Here is a 22,370-nt window from a genome sequence, read left to right as displayed (position 1 = left end):
AAACTAGGTTTGAATTCTATGTAAATTCAAGCGTTATATCGGTGTTATGTAAGGTTTGTATGTAAGCGAATCTATTCGAATTTAACTAGCACAAAATCTAATGAAAACGCAACTCAATTCAAAACGCAACAACAAAAGACAAGTGATATTTTAACTTTAAACAACAATGGACTGATTTTCGGTGATGTCTTAGGTATCTAATATCTTGGGTGAAAAACAGACAAAAATATAGTCTTGAGCTCTCCAAAACAGTGAACAATTCCCATCATAGCAAAACAAGGCAAAGAAACAAAAACTCCAAAACAGTATCTAACATTAACGGTAGCGGCGGAGGGAGAGTGTCTGGTTCCTCTTCCAGGTTGCCCTTCTTGAAGGTCGGGCTTTGTGGTGCAAGTGTCCCCTTCCTCGGAGACCCCTGAACTTCTTCCCAGCCGAGGTCAGACCACGAAGCTCTCTGTGCTTGTGTACAGGGTTGCAGAGCCAGTTGATCCTAGGGTCGTTGCGGATTGCAGCGTGGGCAGGATCAACCAATATTACCTCAAAGTACTTGTAGGTGGAATCCTGGAGTCAAAAATGTCTGAATTAGTATGGCAGTTCAGGGATCACGTAGAAATAGAATGGAAAAGACTCCGAACAAACCTCGTTAATCCAGTAAGAGTTCAAAACCCTGAGGCCACCGAGTTTCCTGCCAGCACGCTCCTCAGCAACTGAGCGTTTGCTCCGCTGAAATTTCAGCTGAGTCACACCCTGGTTTGTGGGCTTGCCATAAACAATACCCTTGGGAACGGGACGCTTTCTACCCCCACGTCTCACACGAACTCTATAGATGACATATCCCTGTGAATAGAATATTATTTCTTAGCAAATGAGAGCCAAAAGAATTGCCAAGACAGAAGGCAAATATGAAAGGTGGAAATCAAGACCTACAAATAATAACACCAGAACATTTCACAATATAAACAAATCTCCACAGCATGATTTAATTCAAAGCTACTATTCATTATTGTTACAGTAATCAGACTACCGGAACAGAAACTAGGTAGCAATTTTATTTATAAAATGTCTCTAATCAATTTTGAAAAAAGGAGTACTGATTAACCGACATTATGCAATTCATTAAAATAATATTTACCACCACAAATGGGAAATAGATAGAGCAACATCCATTTTATGGAATCAATCACAATCATAAAACAGACACAAACAAGATGACAATACGTGCAACATGAACTACAAAGCATGTCATAGTCAGTGAAGTACAAAATGAAAGTTAAACACACTTGAAAACTCGGAAGTGGTCAATCACAGAAACTTAAGTCCACTCGTCTCCTTCTTGTTATACTTAAAACTCCCTAAACACCACTGGATAATGAATGCGAAATTGAAAGGGACTGTCAAAGTGTGGTGTGAACTACAAAGCAGACGTCTAGTAAACAGTCGCGGATTTCATTTAAGTTGAGAATATTCAATTATACACAGCAAGCAAAAAATGACATACTCATCCAGATTAAGCATGCAGTAAACACAAACTAAACACACAATAACAAGGTAAATATATAAACAACAATTACATTGCCACCTTTCAGATGAAACCATTCAATTATACGCAACAAGCAAGAAATGACATACACATATGGATTAAACAGCACACAAAACACAATAATAAAATTGATACATAAACAACAATTATATTGCACTCAACCTTTTAAGTTGAGGCCACCCAATTATACACAGCAAGCAATAAATAACATACACATAGATTAAGCAGGCAGTCAGTAAGCATGAATTAAACAACACACAATATCAAAATGTATACATAAGCAAGTAAGCAAAAGTTATACTACACTCTACCTTTAAGTTGAGGTCATCCAATTATACACAGCAAGCAAAAATGACATACACATAAGGATTAAGAATGAAGTAAGCAAAAATTAAACGATACACAATATCAAAACAGATATATAATCAACAATATTACATTGCACTCAACCTCACCCACTTTAGATCGCGACATACATAAACATAGAAACTCAACAAAACCGTGCATCACAAATTACATCAAAAAGCCATCACTCAAAATCAACTTCAATCAGTCTAGATATACCTGCTTAGCCTTGTAGCCAAGGCGACGAGCCTTGTCGGGACGAGTGGACCTGGTGACGCGAACTATGGAAGGAAGCTGGCGGTACTCCCAGCACCTCACCCTCAGCAAAAACCTCATCACATCCGATTGCTTCTTCCTCCATAGCTCCGATACGTATGTGTACGCACCTGAAACATTTCAATCGGAACAATACACACTAAGAATGCAGCTCTACCTCATCTCGAAACTCAAAGAACAATCGATTCACGAGCTCAACAAGAGAGAAGCAACACTTACCCATCGCAAATTGCGGAGACGATCTGCTCCCTGCTGGTATCCTCGGCTAGTCGGCTGAAGGAAAGAGCTGTGAGCGCATAAATAAGTTGAGAAGGTGCCGCTGCTAGGTTAGATCAAACAATCAGATTATGGGCTCCAAATGTTGGGCTCGTCATCTTTACGGCCCATTTTCATTTTCTGGGTACTTTAGTCCATTTACACTTCGCTAGCCCATTTATACAAATAAATTTTTATTTTTTATTCTCTCAAAAGGTTAAATCCCCAATCCCGGCCCGATAGAACATTTGAAATGATTTAAATCACGGTCACTCAATTGTTAAGCAGGTAGAGCCAAATGCTGGTGCGTACAAGGGATCTGCATAATTAGGCATAATCCCCAAATATTGTCTATTGAACCAATAAGCTAAACCGGTGCAGACAATAAATTTTTATTTGAGAAAATTTCAATTTTGGTAATATTACTATAGGGGCTTTGTTAATTTCAGCACCTAACTTTCAAAAGTGTCAATTTAGTACCTTGAGTATGTAATTTTTGTCAATTTTGGTCACTCCGGCCAAATTTGACCGAAAAATTTTAATCCAACATTTAGTCTAAAATTTTGGGGGCAAAATAGTTTTTTCTATCATTTTTCCTAATTGCCAGCTACCACAAAGATTTTAGACTAAATGTTGGATTAAATTTTTCCGGCCAAATTTGGCCGGCAATTTGGCTGGAGTGACCAAAATTGACAAAAATTACATAATCAAGGTACTAAATTGACACTTTTGAAAGTTAGGTGCTGAAATTAACAAAGCCCCTATAATCGTATGACTAAAATTAAAATTTTCTCATTTTTATTTCTAAATAGTCGCATCATTTATTTATCGGTGCCCTTACGTAACAAAAAATAACTCTCAACAACAGATATCTCGACTCTTTTACTATATAGTATATACTTTTGTGCATAAAGAATCTAACTTGCGACAACATTGAAAATTTTGTAGAGAAACTAATATTCATAATTTATGTGCATGTGATCTAACGTTTATGGAATTATTTGGAGTTGTTGAGTTAGATGATGGATGAGATTGTAAATTGTTAGGTAATTATTTTGTTACGATTAAGCTTGTGAAATTATGAGTAAATTGATTTTTCAAATAAATCGATAAATGATTTAGTGTCGGAATATTAGAATAATGAAACGTTGAAGTTTATAGCATTTGGTGTATATGTATATGCATGTACAAGTAATTAGTCCAAGTTGGACCTACTAATTGAACCAAATTTAGGACATTCGAAATTGGACAAATTATGTCTTAAACACAATAAACTCCATGCTGCACTTGTTTGAAGGATGAGATTTATGCTTTGAAGTTTGAAGTTTGATTTTTATTTTTTATTTTTAAATTCAAATGGTTGAAATTAAATTTCTTATCTAAATGAAGCTGGCAATTTAACTTCTTCAAACTATGTTAATTTGCCTATAAATAGGCATGCTTACATGCAAAGGTGGACACGACAGAAGTGAGGAAATGATTAAATGATATATTTTCCTTATTTAAGGAAGGAAATGATTAAAGAAAATTATTTTCTTAAACATAATAAACTCCTTGCTGCAATTCAAAAAACTCCCTGCTGCAATTGTTTAAAGGATGAGATTTAATCTTTGAATTAAAGTTTGAATTTGTTTTTCAAATGGTTAAAATTTCTTATCCAAATGAAGTTGGCAATTTAACTTCTTCAAATTGCCATGTTAATTTGGCTATAAATAGGCATGTTTAATGCAAAGGTGGACACGGCAGAAGTGAGGAAATGATTTTCTATTTTTTAACTTCTACCGCCAGTTTGGTTCACAGAAAATATCTATTTGAGGAATGAAATTATGAGAATATTTATTCTATTATTTTGTTAAGTTTAAAATTGTAAGAAAAAATGAATATAAGATAAATATATCCGTACACAACAACAACAATAATAATGATAATTAATAAAGTTTGGTGAAGATAAATTGTCCTACTAATTTTCTATGGAAAACAAAATATCAAGGGTGAACTAAGGAAAAAGTTATCATCATTCTTGAAGAAAATTTTTTTTGATGGAAAATATTTTCCATGAACCAAACAGGGGAAAATTCAATTTTCTTCAATTGTAAGGAAGATTTTTTTCAAAGAATTTTTTTTTTTTTCATCCAACTAAACACCCCTTATTTCATACTTTTGCCAAGCTTGTTATAATCGAAGTCTTAATACTTCTTTGTAAAACACATATTGACAAATATTTTTCTCGTATTTACTATCGTGATTGAATGTGTCAAGCAACCAAATTCAAGTGTTATACCTTCATTGTGCCCCAACAATTTTTTATACGGTTATCATGGTGATTTGGTAAATGATGATACCAAACTGATGGTTTTATTGGGATCAGGTCCACCATAAACCGAGTATAGAAATACGACGGTCCAAGTACAAAAAATAAGGCCTAGAGGGTGGACTATTGCTAACTTAGCACTAATAGGAATTGAACCCAAGTATAAGAGTTAAAAGTATGAGATCAAGACCATCGAACCATAATACTTGTCATGTTTGAGTTGCCCTGCTAAGAATCTAGGGCCCCAATTGATAGCCTGCCTCCTCCCCTCTCCTGACACCCACGTGTCCCACGTACTCAGACGCCACTCCCCGATTTATCGCACGCCAGTCCGCACGTTCACCGCGCCTCCGACACCCCCGCATTCTCTCCCGGGAACCTCACGCACCCCGGGCGGACCGCCACCCCAGTGTCGGTGACCGCACGCCGCCACGCCCAGCCGTGCATCGGGCGCACCATTGCCGGCTGGGCCCAACCGGCGACCTCCCTCGGTCGGCCGCCACCCCGTGGCCTCGCACGGGGGCACTATGTCCGCGCCCAGCGCCCCAACCAGCGATCCCCTCCGACCACCTTCGCCGACCATCCCTCCGGTCCCTCACCGTCGTACCCTCGACCATACCCCCAAGATCCGTCTGGTCGAACCACGTCAGCCCAATAAGTCCTCAGCTCATATCCAATATTCCCATCACAAACTTTTTAGAAAAATGAACCGAGTTCATTCATGGTTTAAAAGTGTTATTCGATTTTTATCATCTTAGTTCTTGTTTTTACTTTTTACCATCCAAATTAATATATCCAATGGATTAATGGTTTAGATGTTGCCTTGTACTCGTATGATTGCTCTATCTTGATTGCTGCTCTTGATGTAAATTTAATTACTCCATCAATTTTTGTATTGTGTGCTTGTTAATGCAGCAAAAAGTTGCTTGGAGAACAGCCCCTAGTGTGACGTATCATTATTTTTGTTTGCAAGGTTTTACAACTTAAACATCCATATAAAATTGTTGAACATTAACAAGCACACAATACATAAATTGATGGAGTCATTATTTTTGTTTGCAAGGTTTTACAACTTAAACATCCATATAAAATTGTTGAACATTAACAAGCACACAATACATAAATTGATGGAGCCCCTAGTGTGACGTATCATTATTGTCAATGTTCATATTCCCAATTGTTGAACTCTGTACTCACAAATCAACAAATCACTGAACTATATGTTCATAATTTGATAACTATACAGTTTAGAAATTATGAATCTATAGTTTAAAAATTATGAATCTACAATATAGAAATTATGAATTTATAGTATAAAAAGTATGAATTTATTGTATATAAGTTATGGACTTATAGTATAGAAATTATGGATGCACATCTGCTTAACGCTTCATTGCTGAATCACTCTAATTTATTTATTTATAATCCTGTTGGGCCGAGCTGCGGTCAAGAATATAAATATGACGTTTCAATCTGCGAAGAAGTTCTAAAGTCCATATTCTCTCGGGAAAACAACGAATCAAAAAATATCTGCTAAATAAATAAACACATAACATAACAGAAGCACAAAAAAGCGATAAGGAGAAGATGCGGAGGTCTCTGAGCGGTGGCAGCGGAGGAGCCGGCGGGAGCATGCTAAAGAACGTTCACAGAGCCGTCAGGGCTGGCGTTGGGAGCGGCGGCGCTGCTCAAGAGCAACCCGTCTCTCCGTTCAAAACACCGAGAAAACACACTCTGAATAATAATCTGCAGCCCCATGCTTCAAACATCTTAACGCTCTCTACCGCCGCTCCTTCATCGCCGCGTTTTCCTCCGTCCGCCGCCGGGCCTTCCCGCTCTTCGTCGCCGGCGTGCAGTGAGGAATTGGAATCTGAGTGGGAATGCTTGGACGGACGTGAAGATGATGAAGAAATGGGGAACTACTTTTACGATGAATATGTTTTTGGTGCTGTTCCTTCGTTGGACGAGGTTCACCATGCATTCTCCTCTCTTCAACAGTGAGTTCTTTCCAAAAATCTTATGATAATAATGTCTTTAGATATAGACAATTGTAGCTATAATGAAATCCTATGTAACAAATTACATATATTATGTCTATGCAATCTATGATGCACAAAAATTTCAATCATTATAAACTCTTAAAGCTAGGATGCACTATAAGAAAACAGTAAAATACTCTTGATCTTGGTGTTTCTCAATCTTACATATTGTATGTTAGATTTGTTGTTTCTCCATATTTTGGGAACATTACCAAACAGAACTTATAGTTTATTAGTAGCTTAAAACAAGCTATAAGCTCCTAAATAAGTTTTGCCAAACAGAGCCATATTGTATGTATGCAATCTATGTTACAGGAAAACTCTCACAGGAAGAGTGTTTTTGTGTTGGTTGTGGTTTTGTTAGGGTGTTTGAGCCTGCAGCCTCCTCACATTCCAGGAACAGTAATACTGCCGCCACCGGGGCACCCAAAGACACGGCGGAGGAAGTTGGTATTCAGGCTAGCTCGACGCCATCAGGGTCGTCGGATTGGATGGAACCATCTTTACATATCTGTAATTCAAGAATGGTGAGGCCTTATGTCCCAAACAGAGTATATGAAGCTTTTCATCTGATGCAGACTGAGCCTGCCATCAAGGTACCATTCAATAATGCCTAAATTTCAATTGCAATTTAAGCCAGGAAATGTTGTAAAGCTCATGTTTTAATCTCCCTTTATCTCCATAGAGAATGGTTGTTTCACTGTCATCTGATAAAGCTGTTTGGGATGCTGTTTTGAACAACGAGGCAGTGCAAGAGCTCCGAGATTCACTCAAGCAAGGTTTATATTGTTTCCAGAAATGCGGCATACATGTTTGCATACATGTTTAAACTGATAGCGAAACTGCATATTTATTATCGTTAGTTGTGTTATGGCAGTGACTGTACCTGACCGGGCTTTCCCAGGGAGCACGTACGAGGAATCTGTGGCGTCGAATGGGGAACCATTCGACATTTGGAGCTGGATTTTCAGCAATGCCAAGGCAAAAATGATGGAGATGATTGACAAGGTGATGACGTTTATAAACGACTTGTTTCAGCCTTCTGAGAGGGAGAAAAAAGCATCAGAAGGCAACACAGCTCCCTTAGATCAACACTTCAGGACTTCTTTCTTCCTCTCGATCCTAGTTTTACTGATAGTAGTTGTGTCTCGAGCCCACAAGGCATCATAATCATCAAAATCTGTCGAAACTACATGAAAAGGCTATTCTTTTCAACAACATTGGATGCTTCTATTTTTTTGTACACAGAATAAAAGAAGTAATGACAGAACATATTTGCGCCTTCTACTTGTGTCTGTTGAGCATATAACCATTAATGTGCAATCCAACTACTACTACTATCAACTTAGGCTTTTAGTTGAGATGGAGCACATGCTTCAATTGTGTCCAAAGCATTCATTCTGCAGATAGAGGGACATTGTTACATAGAAGTTAAATGTATGAAATGATTCTAGGTACAATTAGGCTTCAATATCCAGTGACCATAGGCCATTGTTTTCATGTTATATCCATAGCATAATGGCGGTGATCTCGTACTAGTCTCTACCTTGGTTAGTTAGAATCCGAATCCAGGAGTGAATCGATGTCAGGAAGGACGACAGCATGTTTGTAAATACCTCCCAGCTTACAGCAGTTTTTATCGACGGTGTTGATTGCAACAACTTCCTGAGCTGATGAGAAACCTACCCCAGGCGAGACCTGCAATTTGTTCGCCATTATTACAAAAAGAAGCTTATGTGGAAGTCTAAGACTAGGTAAGGATGTTTTACTTACATCGTACAAGATGTTTCCTAGCTTCAATTTAACTCCTCCACTCTTGTAAACCAGCATCTTCCCCATGTAACCCCCGGGCAATTCTTCCAAACTGCATCCCTTCTTTGGACTGCTTCTCCTTCTCAAAACTGTCGGGGGGTTCTCGACTTTTTCTTTTCCTTTTGCACTAGTTGGAACCTCAATTACCTCTTTTCCCTTCGTCGATGCAGCAGGCAATGTTGTCTGATCTCCGATACTCTTGCACGAAGGCAAATTATTAGGAATCTGAATAAAAAACATTCTTCGTTCATCTTCATCCTGTTCATCCTGTTCATCAAGGGTAACGAGTGGATTAAATTTAAACTGCTTACTCTTATTTTAAGAAACAAAAAGTTCAAGAAAATTGCTAGTTGTGTTACCAGCAAACCAAGCTCAGAAGAAGGATGTATTTTGGTCTCATCATACTCGGCATTTCTTGCTGCCTCTCCGAATTCTGCTTCATCAAGGATTTCTGCAGGGCAGGTAGGCAGGAATAGATGGAATTACAAAGGTTTGAATGCCATTTCCATTGCCAAATAATCCTTTAAACCAATGGCATTATATAGAAATACAGCAAACCACTAATTAAATGCAACTGTTCGGCTCTGTTTGACAGAGCTTATTTAGGAGCTTATAACTTATTTTAAGTTACTAATAAGCTATAAGTTCTGTTTGGTAATGTTCTCAATATAAGCTAGTAGCTTTAAAGAAATGTTATTTAATCACATCTTTGAGAATACCTGGGTCTCCAGAATTAGGCTTCCTTAGAGGAAGAGTGATAGGATAGTAGCTATTCTTGTAATCCTGCCAAGGCATCAAGAAGATCAAAGTCGAGTTGCGACAACCAAGGCTTAGGCATTTACATGTTAGAAAGACGAGAAAAAAATTATTACCCAAGGTTCTCGATACTCTCTTTTTTTCTTCTTTATGCTTTCAGCTTTCGCCAAACTATCTTCATCTACATCAACATTAGTATTTGAAGGTGAGGGCACAAGGTCTCGCGGGTCACCATAACCAGAACCTTTCAATCCTGTACTATCAGCCGTCCCTTCCCTAGGATTTCCATATGTCCTTATAGGAGCTGATGATGCCACTCCATGAGAAAATACAACTTGAACCGCTGATTTATTAGAGAATTTCAAGAATAAGTAGATTGTTGATCCACTTATATATGGTTGACAATGGTCAATTAGGCATTACTTTCAGTTACTAGATCCAAAGATTCATGAACTCAGAGCAGGGGTTAGTAGTAATAGTAGAAAATAGAAATTACTGTGGTATATAATCATACAATAATAGGCACTAAGAAACAAGTGTAATGACAGAACATTGAATTCTTGAATTAAGGAATGCAGTAGAGATGGAAATTACCCTTCTTCTCAGCTTTAGCTTTCCCTCTAGTCAGATGCTCCTGTAAGGAACAAATCCAAGCATATAAGTTTTAAGATGAGAAAGGAAACTAAAGATTATGCATGAATCTTGCAGTTTCTTGATCTGCCCTAGTTTCTTACTTCTTTTTTTTTTTTGGGGTGCAAAGTTTCTTACTTCAATAACAAGCTAGCAAAGCATGGAAAGCAAATTAAAGCATTTTATGTTTAAGAAGAGCTATCTTGAAAGGACCGATCAAGACTCAACTGGATTAGTCTCATCTCATGCAATTTAGATAAAAGAAAATGATAACTATGTTTTCTCATGCTGTTCTTGCAATAAAAGTTGAAAAAAAAACTATCAAAATTGCCCATCCCTTTTTGTCCTTTTATTTTTATTGAAGTAGCTTATAAATATTTCGGTCCAGCTCATGCAGCATTCAAACTTCAAAGAAATATAACAGTTAATAACATCTGGGCCCTCCGACTACAGTGATTTCGTCACATTTAATCCTAAATTTTCAAATTGATCACCCGTGATCCATCGACTTTCAAATCATTACTATTCATGGTCTAAGTACCCATGGTTCTTCAACTATCAAATTTTAACCATGGTCCTTGCAGGAGGACTATAGCTGGTTAAATTTTGAAAATTAAAGGACCATGAATGATTATTAGATACAAATAATAACAATTTTAAAATTAAAGGACCACGAGTTCACTTTAAAAGTTTATAACTAAACATGACATAATCACTATACGCGGAGGACCTTATATTAAATTAACTCTATAAAAATAAGAATTCTACTACATGTACTCCCTAATCTTACTCCCTAAATTTTACTCTCGACAGATTCTGGTAAGTTATTTTTTTTTATGTGAGTCTCAATACAAGTGTCTATATTAAAATTTTGTATTTGGAAGTAGAAGTTGAAAGTACAAAATAGGAGTACATGTAACATTTTCCTAAAAACAAAGACAATACAGTAAAAAAGTGCAGGAGGATAATTCTCTCAAATAAATAGACGGTAAATATTCTTAGTAACCCAGCAAAAATAATTAAATAATCCATATTGGGATGCTCTATCTTAACACATATCGCAGTTGCAACTTCGGAACTTCTAGAGTATGATATACACTGCCAAATCACAGTTCCGGTAACTTACATTGGCTCGCCGGAGAAGACGAGTGTCGGGAGCTTCATCATCAGAAGCATCGTGTCTGTTTGATTCTCTGCAATTTATACATCCAAAACTATAATTAATCATATTATTCACAGAAAAACAGTAACATCAAAAGGAAAACACTAAAAGGAGTTGATAATTCGAGTAAAAATGAAAAGGTCGAGTACGTTTTGAGTTCGACTTTCTTCTTAGCTCTGCGAGGAGGTGGCTTTGGAGCAAACCTAAACTATAAATCATGAAAATTTATATCGAATTAAATTAATTCGTAATTACTGAGTCAGGAATTGAACGGAGAAATGAAGTGGAGCAGAGGAATTTCAGAGCTCAAGACCTTTCTTGACGACGTAGGAGAAGAAGGTAAATTTGGATCCATGGTGTTTGAGAAAAGCTTTCAAATCCGAAATTCTGTTAAGTCAATGAGATATGAGCAACAAAGTATCTGCATAGGAGTGGGAGAGTTCAGCAAAACAGAGACTTACAGGTTGAAGACGATGGAGATGGAGATAGAGCTCACAAAAAACGCAGGGAGGAGAAGTTAGGGGCGGGTTCGACCTGCAGACGTCAAGTTAGAAGAGAAGACAGAATTCCAACTCGACAACACGAGAGTTTTGTTTGGTCTTGGAATAAATTGTACATATACCCAAATATATATATGCGGGTTTCCGTGCAATTGGCTACGTGAGGTGCGATTGTGGGGTGAGATGAGAGCCGTTAATCTTGACAAGATTAACGTCAGGATTAACATGAATTTAAAAAAAAATGTTGTGGTAATTTGGTCTTGTTGCATCTAGGTCAAATTTAAGGTGTGTGGTTTTCCTTCTTAAGGTGCGTGATTTTTGTGTTGTGTTTAACGTCATTTGTTGAAACTTAAGTGTGTCGATTTAAAACTTTAGGTGCATGGTTTTCCTTAGGTATTAGTTTGTGTGCTTAAGGTGTGTCAACTCCTAAGGTTTTTTCATTCTTAAAGTGCGCGATTTGTGTGCTTAAGGTGCGTAAGTTGGTGCGTCTGCCACTTTAGGTGCGTTGTTGCGTCGGTTTAAAGCTTTATGTGCGTAGTTTTCGTTCTTAAAGAGTTAAAGTGAATTTTTCTTTTTTAATTAAGGTGATTTGTTTTCCTTCTTAAGGTGCGTCAACAACCAATATTCTTTATAAGATTTTCTCTACACAATATTAAGTCATATTTATGTTAGTCCATAGCATTGATCACCGCACTTCCGCATAGGAAGTTATTTCCACACCTGAATCATGTGGATGTGCGGATAAACCAGAGAATCGTTAGAGGAGTACCAGAAAAATAATAAAAAGGAAAAATGTGATGATATGTTGGTGCATTTAAACATATTTGATGGTGCTTTAAGTCTAATACACCGTCAAACATTTTCGTGTACACCACAGACCAACACTTAATTAGTACACTACAAAAATAAACTTGATGTAAAAAAATTACAAAAATATCACAACGTTGTCCGCACAATCGAACATGAGTCATGCGCAACAATTTCCTAAATAGCTTGGATAAGGGTGCCAAAGTATGCATGAAGATGGAAGAAGTGGTTTCAACTCTCAAGTGCATATAATTTTAACCACAAGTTGAGCACCGCAACATGAAATGGATTCCTTGGTAAAATAAATAGAAGTCGGTTGTATGGTAGTTAAGCAATAACTTATTTTTCATCAATAAGAGGCCAGGGGAAGATTTACATGCAGAATCCAAATTAATGAATAAAACAACCAAATTCACTGAGAAGGCACAGTGGGTTTCCGCACAACAAGAGGGCGGCCAGGCTTGAGCACCCACTCACACACATCAAAAACCACCGTCAAGTCATCGCCGCTGAGCCAGCGGTTGACATGGAAGATGGACTGGCTACACCCCTGATGCGGCCCCGTCGACGTCACCTCAATAAACTCACAGAACCAGCCGGGGTAGTGGCCGGAGCCGTCGGAGGTGACGTTCAGCCTGCAAAGCGGCTGCTGGAGACACGCACCACTCACCGAGAAAATGTCCAGCTTCCCACCTTCAAAGTAATCGTGATCTCGGTTCATCAATCCCCAGTCCCGGAGCTCCGGGACCCACACTCTATTTCCGGGCTTGTCCCCCATCTCCACGCTGATTTTCGAGTCCGTTCCGGCGGTCACAAACGCGCCCGTCTGGATGTACAGGCTGTACACACACTCATCCTGCACCCAATATGGATCGAAGTTTCAAAAAAGAAAATAATTTTATTATAAGCAAATGCAAGAAATTTATATATATATATATATACAAAGGTGGAAGATCAGATCAGAGATGATGAGTTACAGAGGAGTCTGCCGCGGAGAAGATGAAACTGAAAGCAATGACTAGGAGGAAGTGGCGACTCGTCGCTGTCATTTCCGGCCAGTTTTAATTTTGGGACAGCAGTAGTTTGGTAAGGGTTCGATTCGTAGACACGATTTTACAAAACTATATATAGATCAGAGATGAATGTCCTGTTTTTTGATTCCAGAAAAATGGCGAATGCATGCAACCTTAGCTCTCGTTCGCGCGTGTCTACCTTGTTCCTCATTTTTTGGCTTGTTGGTCGGTTTGATTGTTGCTCCTTTGGACTAATTCTCTCACTGATATGATGCATATATATAAATAATAAGATATTAAGACTTAAAAGAAGGCGTTTGGTAAACATTTTTCCATAACTAATTAGCTATTATTCTCTTCAAACATATTCTTGAAAATATTTTCTCAAAAATTAAGAAAAATTGCACTTTTCATTTCTAAGTTTAGAATAATAGTAAAATTCAGCAGTGTTAATTATACTCACTTTTCATCCCAAAGTTTTTTGGCTTGTTGGTCATGCTTGCACTTATAAATACTTTCGTCCCCTACATAAATGGTATACGTCACTTAATAGACAAAGTTTTTTAAATAATCACTGTCTAATATATTTTATTATATTATGTCACTTAATAACAACAATTTTCTAATAGACAAAATTTTTTAAATAATCACTGTCTAATATATTTTATTATATTATGTCACTTAATAACAATTTTCTAAATATCCGCCATATATACCTTAATTAATTTTTGCCTTGCATGAGCAATTGAACTTCATTCTCTTGGTTTAGTTAAATAGAGTTTTCCCACACAAAGCAATACGAAAATAATGAACAGGAGCGGACAGAGCTAGTAAACATCAAACTGATCATTGCAATTTACACACCAAAAGTCACATTAATTAAGAATTCTTTGTTCAAACCATTTCCTTGTTCCATCTAATAAAAAACTTAAGAATGCTTTTTACAACAATTAGATAAACGGATGAATGCCACACAATCACAAGCTTTGCTATATGCAACATCGACCTGATCTGAAATAGCAAACTCCCCTGCCACCGCTTCTATCAAAATGAAAACAAAAACAAAAATTAAACCACGTCTTTGTGCTTTACTCAGGATTTGGCGAGAATATAGGTCGAGAGAATTACTTCTGAATTAGGAGCTAGAGCTGCCAAGATCAAAGTCCATGGTGTAATCATACTCGATTGTTGGAATCACGGAGGCCATAAATTTCAAGAATAAGAAGAGGTACCTGAAAAATTATCAATAGTGACAATTTTATTAGCCAATTGGAGAGAAATGATCGAGTGATATAGTGAGGCATCGATTCCAATTTCCACACACATATATACAAGGCATGCTCACCCTTCATGACCAATTTAGATGGATAGTAAATAAAAAAAATAAAATTACTTGTCAACTTCAGGTTCAACTCCTCTTGACATCAGAACATCGATAATTTTCTTCATAACAGCTCCATGTCGACATGGATGTATGGAAGCATGTTTCCCAGGTAAATGGGGATGATCTTCAATGGTCACCTGAGTTTAGCAATGTCGAGCAAAAAGATGTACAACACCATTAAGCGAAATGGTAACATTAAGTAGTGTGTGACTGCCAAGCACCTTGTGCTCAAATGGCATGTAATGACCTCTCCCATGTGAGAGGTCATGAGATTGAGCCTCAGTGGAGCCGTTATTGACTCTGTGTGCTTCATTATGTTGAGAAAGTATGTTTGAACAGATACTACAATGTAATAGAGTCAGTAGCATTCAAAAAAAAAAAAAAAAATAGTGTGTGACTAGATTTTCTATGTGTGCCACTAAATCAAAATAACTAGCAATCATGTCTCACCGTCTTGCGAGCATGGTCTTGGCTGACATCTTCAAGTACAAGCTCCGGCTGTAGTAGCATCCTTGACTGTCATATAAAACAAAATGCATATCCTTATGTGGATCAAGATAATAAAAGAAGTAATGCCACCAACTTCATATGCATCGATTAGCTCAAATAAAAAGAGAATATGTAGAATTTATCCATATGAACAATAGGCTAGTGTCCCTGTCATGAGTGTATTATTCTATATATATCACATACAAATCAAGTTCCACAAGCAACAGAACATACGACAAACTCACCTCATCATATCCAGTAAGCCAAACACGAGGAGTCTGATAGTACTTGTCATACCTGAAATTAAGGAAAACTTATGACCACATATATATATACATAGCAAGAGTATGCAGAACCTTCAACTGAATTTGACTTACGTGATGCTGACATCATATGTCCGAGTTCTTAAAATATTATCGTCCTCAGGTTCATTAGCCACAAGATATGTATTTTGAAGTGTACCCTGTGAGACCATATGAAATGACAATCAACATGATATGGGTTGAGATAATTGTTTACAAATAAAGCAAATTAATCCTTTCCCTACAGAATGTGAGAGTTCAAGATATGGGTAGCTGCAAACCAAGAACATAGCAAGTTCAAAAACTTATTGTAAGGATATAAGACAGATTCTTACGGGATCTGATTCAATAAGATTGTCAGCATCCTCAAAGTCTCCCATGTCCGGTATGTCTTCCTCCTCATCACCCCCAAAGTATGAAGGAATTGATTGGATGGCATTCTTCTTACTTATTTCTAATGTCTCTATTGAGGGTAAGTCGTCATCCTCCTCCTTTTTGTTTTCTTGATATAAACAAGGAAAGGAAAATGTCAGACTGGATAAAAGATGAAGCTGCTCCTAAGCAGAAGCAGTGAATGATAATATGATATACCTCTCGGTTTCCCGTGTGTTGCCAGCCAACCGTCATTATCCTCATTATCAAGAAGAACTTCTCCTCCAGCAGCTTCGTATTCTTCCTCTACTGATGCTGCTCTCCTCAGACAAGGAACTGCATAGAGTATTATTATTAATATAAGTTATTGTAGTATACATCATTAGTTGACCAGCATATACAGACAAGAAATCGTTCAGTGTTATAGACCACCAAGACTAATTACCATTTCGAGTGATCAAGTATTGCTTGTCGGCAGGTAAATATGACTTTCTCTTGCTAGGCTCACCTGATTCCCTGCAAGTGAAATGAACCCTAAACTGAGAAAGAGTAGTATTAAGTATTAACAGCAAGTCAGCAATGATCATTGATCACAGCAGTGGTGGCATGTAATAGTATTGGCTAAACAATTTTTTTTAATGGAAAAAATAGAAAACAATTCCAGCAGAGATAGAGAACTCTAAAACCCAACCCACCCACTTTTTCTTTTTTTTTGAAAGATAAAATTATAGAAACTAAATTAGTTAAAGAGCATATTTTACATTCAGTCAAAGTAGGTAAACTAATGTGCAGACTTCAACTACATCTTATCAGCATGCATCCATATGAAGAAGAAGATGATGTAGATTAATCTAAAGAGAATTCCTAGATATCAGATTCTACAGGTAAGCAAAAGTTCAGAACTTGCAACTGATTTTTGAGTCCATAGATCCTAAATGACTAATTTCAAGAAACACACAAAATTTGAAATTCTTAATTCCTATTCTGTTATAATGTATAATTCAAATTTCTGTTGAACACGCCTACAATTCATGACAAAATTTACAGCTACAACTGGCTACACACAATTTAATTTTCAACAAAAATCCACAACCTTGCTCCTAAAAACAAACCAAAACCTACCAATAAAGTCCTACGAATTCTAAAACCCCAAATACTATCAAGTATCAAAGTTCCACTCCACAAGCTTCTCCTGGCTCCATAATCAAAATTCCAATTTTCTAACATTAAATTTGATCAAGATGTGACATTTATGCAAAAAATTACAGCTTGAAACTATACTATCTACCCCAATAAAGGGCACCTTAAAATTTCCACTCCTCGAGCTTATGTTAGCTTCATAACCACAATTATAAATCTCTAACACCAAATTTCATCAAGAAGTAGTATTTATACATAAAAATTATAGCTTTATTGAAAAAACTAACAGCTAATGATATTTGATCAATTGAGGACAAAAAAAGAATTACCAAGACCAGGTGGCGCATTTAGAAACGAGGTTATCGCCGGCGATGATGAACTCGCTGACGCTGAGGACGCCTTTCTCTTTGAACGCAGAGACGGTGCGAGGATTGGTGATTCTCTCCACCGTGCCCTTGAATGCTTCGTGAAGCTTCTGAGAGAGTACCATTCTTCGCAATCCAAATGCCAAGAAGGAATATAGTTAGGCGATTACGATCGGATTTTGGTTCCTTTCCTTGCTCCAACTCCAATTGTGTATTAACCCCCGATTACGTAACCAAACTAACAAAAACCTAAAATCAGGATATATCATATAAATAAAGAGAACTAATAAGAATCTAATGTTAAGAGTCCACCGATTACTAAAACACCGACAAATATGCTGAGAATCCTTGGGGAAAAAGTGTTTTACTTTAATGACAAGTTATTTTTATTATGTAAATGTAAATTTTAAGGAAAATATCAACATTATAGTTTTGAGAAAATAAAAGTTAGGGGAAAAAATTTAAATAGGTCATTGAATTTTACTTGATGTGGTATATACGAGAGATATCACTATGAGATACACTTCTAGACTCTCCGCTTCCGTTTGTTGATTTAAGTTCTAGAACTCGAAAAACGTGACAGTACGTTAGAGATTTCCGAATAAAATAGATAGTATATAGAAATAGCTAAAAATTCCTTCTTCAGTCATAAAATGCGGTACTTATAAGAAAGATGATGAGATAAGTTCCGGTCTAATAGCATGTGCGAGACGTGGAATCTATGCACAGGCTCAGACCGAGGCTCAAGGAGGGCCGACCATGTGCACTAATAGGTCGCAGTGCAAATATCATAAGGGCGTCTGTGTGCACGCCTTTAACGGAGCTCGACAAGCTAGATGGTCGGGAACGTGTAAATACAAGTTTGACGCGGATCGGATCGGATTGTGCTCGCGTAAAGTGTCCGATACTGACCACTGTATAGCACGATTAACTGGGAATAACCTCTATCATTCTCAAAAAGACAATTAAGTTCTAAACTTTCAACCGTTATAATTAAACCTAAAAACAATTGTTGAAAAGTATGAAGTCCAAGAAATTCATTAGTAATCTGTAATTACAAATTACTTAAAATTCGAGTAAAATTTTTCAATCATTTAGAGAAGGCGGCCAACTGATCTATCTTCTCCTTAGGTTGAAAAGGAAATCAATAGACTAATGTCAAGGACCAAACTAGCCATTTTTTCTCTAATTCAATTTACTATAAATACAATGTCCAACTATAACTCTATATAAGTATGTATGACGACGGCGCTACAATGTGCAGCACGCAGGGCTGATAATTGCTCTTCAGTCTATTACAGTTGAACAACACAGGACGCTCAACTCTCCAATCGCTATCTCTTCTCGCCCACCATTCTGGGCTCCAAACCAGGAAGATGAACTCTTGGGATTTATGGGTGGAGCAAGCGCTATCTAGACTGGATTCTCTGAAACTCCTCCGATCTCTCAGGCCCATTCTTCCTTCCAAAGCTAACCAGCCCGGTTCGCAAGAAACTTGCCCTTCAAACGCCTCCTTTTCTGGCGATGACCTCCAAGTTTTCGACGGTTTGCGCCAGTGGGACAGAGCCTCCGTGGAAGTCATGATTTCTGAAACCACGTATCAGAAATGGCTAAAAGACGTCCCCAGTTCCGGTAATTGCTTTTTTCTTTTCCACCCTTTGCCTTCTCGTCACTAAATGTTGCATCTTTCTGGGATTTGCTCTTCATGCATTGTTAAAGTTTGCATTTTTGTTCTCTTGGTTTTGCAATAAAATGCACGGTGTAGTAATGAGCTTTTCCTGGATAATTCACATTTGAGTGGATTTGGACATTGAATTATGTGTTGAGTATTTATGTTGTTGACAGGAGATGACAATGAATGTGACAAAGTTTGGACTGATAATGAAGTGGGGGCTTGTGGTGGAAAATTCAGAAAGTTAATTTTATTCTCCAGTAATGATTACTTGGGTTTGAGTTCTCATCCAACTATTATCAAGGCTGCAACAGAGGTAAGATGGTTACTATACCATAAACTAGTAATTTTTTGTGGACTTTTCATGTGATTGGCTAGAAACTTGGCTAACTTGTTATGGTTTGCATGATTAGGCAGTGCAAAGGCATGGAATGGGTCCAAGAGGATCTGCCTTAATTTGTGGGTATACATATTATCATAGATTACTGGAAACCTCATTGGCAGCCCTAAAAAAGAAGGAGGTAAGGATTTCTAACACACCTGTATCTGGATGTACTTTCACTTATTTCTTGTGTTGCTAGTAGTCTAGTATATATAATTAGATATAAAAGTAACACTTCAATGAGGGAATCGATGTTTTAAAACTGATGTGTTTGTCTTGTAATGTTTACATACTAGGATTGCCTTCTTTGTCCCACAGGCTTTGCAGCCAATATGGCATTTGTCACCGCTGTAGGCAGTATCAGTCTTCTCTTAGCTGCAGGTGGCAAACCATCATTGGATGACAGAATAGCCATATTTTCCGATGCTCTCAACCATGCATCAATTATTGATGGTATACGCCTTGCTGAGAAACAAAAAGGTGTAGCAGTTTATGTCTACCGACACTGTGACATGTTCCACCTTAACGAACTACTGTAGGTTATGGCTTTCGATTTTTTCTCTTTCTGATTGTGTTGAGCAAATTCCGTATCTCACTACCTCTGTACTCGTGTTTTAACAGAACAAATTGCAGAATGAAGAAAAAGGTTGTCATTACAGATAGGTTAGTCATGTTATTGAGTATTATCTGTCATTATCAGCTACATTTTGCACCCCTTATCCCGAAATAAAGAAGGAAACAAGAAAGTTTTCTGTATCTTACAGGGTGTTTAATTTTTTTCCCCTTTACCAGCTTATTTAGTATGGATGGGGACTTTGCACCAATGGTCGAGCTTGTCAAGCTTCGTAAGAAGCATGGATTTTTGTTGGCAATTGATGATGTAAGTTCGAGATTGCAATGGCTTTTCACTCCATATTTTGGCTACAAACCTACCATTATTAAACATGAATTTCCTATTGTTTGTTACTAGAAACTTTATTTTAACCTTTTTCACTTGTTCTTATAGGCTCATGGAACTTTCGTATGTGGTGCAACTGGAGGGGGTGTGGCTGAGAAGTTCAACTGTGAAAAAGATGTGGACATATGTGTAGGCACTCTAAGTAAGGCTGCAGGTTGCCATGGCGGGTTCATAGCATGCAGGTCTTCTTTTCTTCCCATTGTTATCGTGCATTATTACTCTTATCGTTGCCATTTATGCCCTATTTATCCATTCTATTCCTTGCATAATATCGTTATTTCCTATTTTAGCTCTTTTGTAAACCTTAAGTAGCAGCATGCTCTGCAATGAGAGAGAGGTAAGTTGGAATCTGAATAAAATCAAAAGGGAAGTTTCTTCCTCCAACTCTCTTTTCTCATGTTCTGTTTCCCCTTATTCACAATTGGGAAGAACAGAACCGATCGTTCAAACTCTGTCTCTCATAGGCCCATAACGAGGAGTATAACTCGTGATCATATCACATTTGTTGTTGCATTGTATCACGAATTCATTATACATACAAGAATTTTCATTTAAATGCTAAATTATCAGCAAGAAATGGAAGCAGCTTATACAATCAAGGGGGCGCTCCTTCATATTTTCTACATCTACACCAGTGCCCGTCGCTGCTGCTGCACATGGTACATTACTGATCGATCAATCACATTCTTTTCTCGTTTGTCTCAAACTAAAAAGCTTGTGTGTAAAAACCGACGTTCCATATGCATGTGTATGTATATAAAGATGCCATTATCAAGGTAACACGAAGAAAATGTGGAGATTTTTACATTGCTGTAAGTATAATTGTAGTGTAACTTATGCAGCTGCTACTGTTGTGGCTAAAAAGGAGACATGGCGTAGAAGAGCTATCTGGAACAGGGTGCAAGACTTCCGCGATCTGACTGGGATTCCAATCACAAGTAACATCATCTCCTTAATAGTTGGGAGTGAAGCCATGGCATTGCAAGCTAGCCGGTTTGTTTTTCTCGTTTTGTCATCATCTATCTTTCTCTGTTATCTCTCTCTCTCTCAGTGCTCATCAATGTCTCAGTTGTAAACTGCAGGCATCTTCTGGATTTGGGCTTCCACATTAGTGCCATTAGACCCCCAACAGTGCCCCACAACTCCTGCAGGTGTGTAAACTCTGGAGTTTCAAGAGTTTCTCCGGTTAGTTTAAATATAAACAAAAGGAATAATGGTCAAATAAACTATCGAACTGCACACAATAATGTAATTAAGCCACTGAACCTAAAAAATCTACAATTGAGTCCCTAAACTAACCAATAAAAAAAAAAACAGAACTTCTGGCCGAAGACGAAGGCCGGAAGTTCTTTTTATTTTTTTTTAATAATTATTTTTAAAATTTTATTTTTTTAAAATAATTTAATTTGGAATGACCTGTTGGAAACCTGCATTGAAGGAATTGGTTAGTTGAGGAACTCAATTGTAAGTTTTTTAGGTTCAGTGTCCTAATCGCATTATCGTGTGCAGTTCAATGGCCTATTTGACCCTTATTCCTAAACAAAACCTTGAGATTGTTGTGTTGTCTGAGGTTTGGTTTTTGTACTTGTAGGTTAAGGATAACACTAAGTGCAGCTCACACATTGGAAGATATAAGAAAGCTTACAGAAGCACTATCCCAGTGCATCAGTTTCAGGGAGATTGGGTTCTATAGCAGCAGCAGCAGTTGCAGTGCTAAACTATAACTCTATCTTATGTTATTTCTTAGCACATATATGTTTAATTTGTTCTAAAACCTGAAGATAGATCAGATTGGTATTAATTATAATATAAAAATATTATTGATAATGTATTTAGAAGAGATGTTTAATTTGTGATGTG

General features: G+C 37.4%; 6 protein-coding genes across 10 annotated transcripts; 2 read left to right on the top strand and 4 right to left on the bottom strand.

Moving 5' to 3' along the window:
- Positions 1-98: 98 nt before the first annotated feature.
- Positions 99-19,162, bottom strand: LOC109186520 (60S ribosomal protein L15-like). Its single transcript, XM_019336532.1, has 5 exons — positions 19,154-19,162; positions 2,381-2,413; positions 2,105-2,271; positions 640-837; positions 99-561 (listed from the first exon to the last, which is right to left on the bottom strand). The coding sequence occupies exons 2-5, from the start codon at positions 2,382-2,384 to the stop codon at positions 316-318; spliced, it is 615 nt and encodes a 204-aa protein (XP_019192077.1). The 5' UTR covers positions 2,385-2,413; positions 19,154-19,162; the 3' UTR covers positions 99-315.
- On the top strand, positions 6,187-8,051 carry LOC109186517. Of its 2 annotated transcripts, none has more exons than XM_019336527.1 (4): positions 6,187-6,724; positions 7,131-7,362; positions 7,452-7,545; positions 7,671-8,051. In XM_019336527.1, the coding sequence occupies exons 1-4, from the start codon at positions 6,315-6,317 to the stop codon at positions 7,934-7,936; spliced, it is 1,002 nt and encodes a 333-aa protein (XP_019192072.1). In that variant the 5' UTR covers positions 6,187-6,314; the 3' UTR covers positions 7,937-8,051. The 2 variants fall into 2 exon arrangements, with proteins under 2 accessions (XP_019192072.1, XP_019192071.1); XM_019336526.1 differs by having other exon boundaries at positions 7,644-8,051.
- Positions 8,147-11,711, bottom strand: LOC109186516. Of its 2 annotated transcripts, XM_019336523.1 has the most exons (10): positions 11,588-11,711; positions 11,440-11,513; positions 11,276-11,334; positions 11,091-11,157; positions 9,929-9,968; positions 9,451-9,677; positions 9,298-9,361; positions 8,938-9,029; positions 8,540-8,845; positions 8,147-8,464 (listed from the first exon to the last, which is right to left on the bottom strand). In XM_019336523.1, exons 2-10 carry the CDS (start codon positions 11,479-11,481, stop codon positions 8,318-8,320), a joined length of 1,044 nt encoding a protein of 347 aa, XP_019192068.1. In that variant the 5' UTR covers positions 11,482-11,513; positions 11,588-11,711; the 3' UTR covers positions 8,147-8,317. The 2 variants fall into 2 exon arrangements, with proteins under 2 accessions (XP_019192068.1, XP_019192069.1); XM_019336524.1 differs by having other exon boundaries at positions 11,440-11,711.
- Positions 12,699-13,699, bottom strand: LOC109186521 (PLAT domain-containing protein 3-like). The gene is made up of 2 exons (XM_019336533.1): positions 13,411-13,699; positions 12,699-13,289 (listed from the first exon to the last, which is right to left on the bottom strand). Exons 1-2 carry the CDS (start codon positions 13,480-13,482, stop codon positions 12,846-12,848), a joined length of 516 nt encoding a protein of 171 aa, XP_019192078.1. The 5' UTR covers positions 13,483-13,699; the 3' UTR covers positions 12,699-12,845.
- On the bottom strand, positions 14,261-17,792 carry LOC109186518 (autophagy-related protein 3). Of its 3 annotated transcripts, none has more exons than XM_019336530.1 (10): positions 17,463-17,792; positions 16,439-16,509; positions 16,213-16,329; positions 15,957-16,123; positions 15,697-15,782; positions 15,565-15,616; positions 15,281-15,346; positions 14,840-14,967; positions 14,568-14,678; positions 14,261-14,491 (listed from the first exon to the last, which is right to left on the bottom strand). In XM_019336530.1, the coding sequence occupies exons 1-9, from the start codon at positions 17,621-17,623 to the stop codon at positions 14,582-14,584; spliced, it is 945 nt and encodes a 314-aa protein (XP_019192075.1). In that variant the 5' UTR covers positions 17,624-17,792; the 3' UTR covers positions 14,261-14,491; positions 14,568-14,581. The 3 variants fall into 3 exon arrangements, with proteins under 3 accessions (XP_019192075.1, XP_019192074.1, XP_019192073.1); XM_019336529.1 differs by having other exon boundaries at positions 14,261-14,487; positions 14,575-14,678; positions 17,463-17,791; XM_019336528.1 differs by having other exon boundaries at positions 14,261-14,457; positions 14,575-14,678; positions 17,463-17,791.
- LOC109186515 (8-amino-7-oxononanoate synthase) lies at positions 18,745-22,366 on the top strand. The gene is made up of 11 exons (XM_019336522.1): positions 18,745-19,130; positions 19,344-19,486; positions 19,584-19,691; positions 19,849-20,087; positions 20,174-20,215; positions 20,345-20,432; positions 20,559-20,692; positions 21,081-21,169; positions 21,353-21,503; positions 21,593-21,661; positions 22,102-22,366. The coding sequence occupies exons 1-11, from the start codon at positions 18,875-18,877 to the stop codon at positions 22,232-22,234; spliced, it is 1,452 nt and encodes a 483-aa protein (XP_019192067.1). The 5' UTR covers positions 18,745-18,874; the 3' UTR covers positions 22,235-22,366.
- The last annotated feature ends 4 nt before the right edge of the window (positions 22,367-22,370 follow it).

Source organism: Ipomoea nil, unplaced genomic scaffold (genome assembly GCF_001879475.1).
Source record: "Ipomoea nil cultivar Tokyo-kokei standard unplaced genomic scaffold, Asagao_1.1 scaffold1407, whole genome shotgun sequence".
Lineage (NCBI taxonomy): Eukaryota > Viridiplantae > Streptophyta > Magnoliopsida > Solanales > Convolvulaceae > Ipomoea > Ipomoea nil.
The sequence above is the reverse complement of the archived record's forward strand: the minus strand, read 5'-3'. Positions and strand labels throughout refer to the sequence as shown.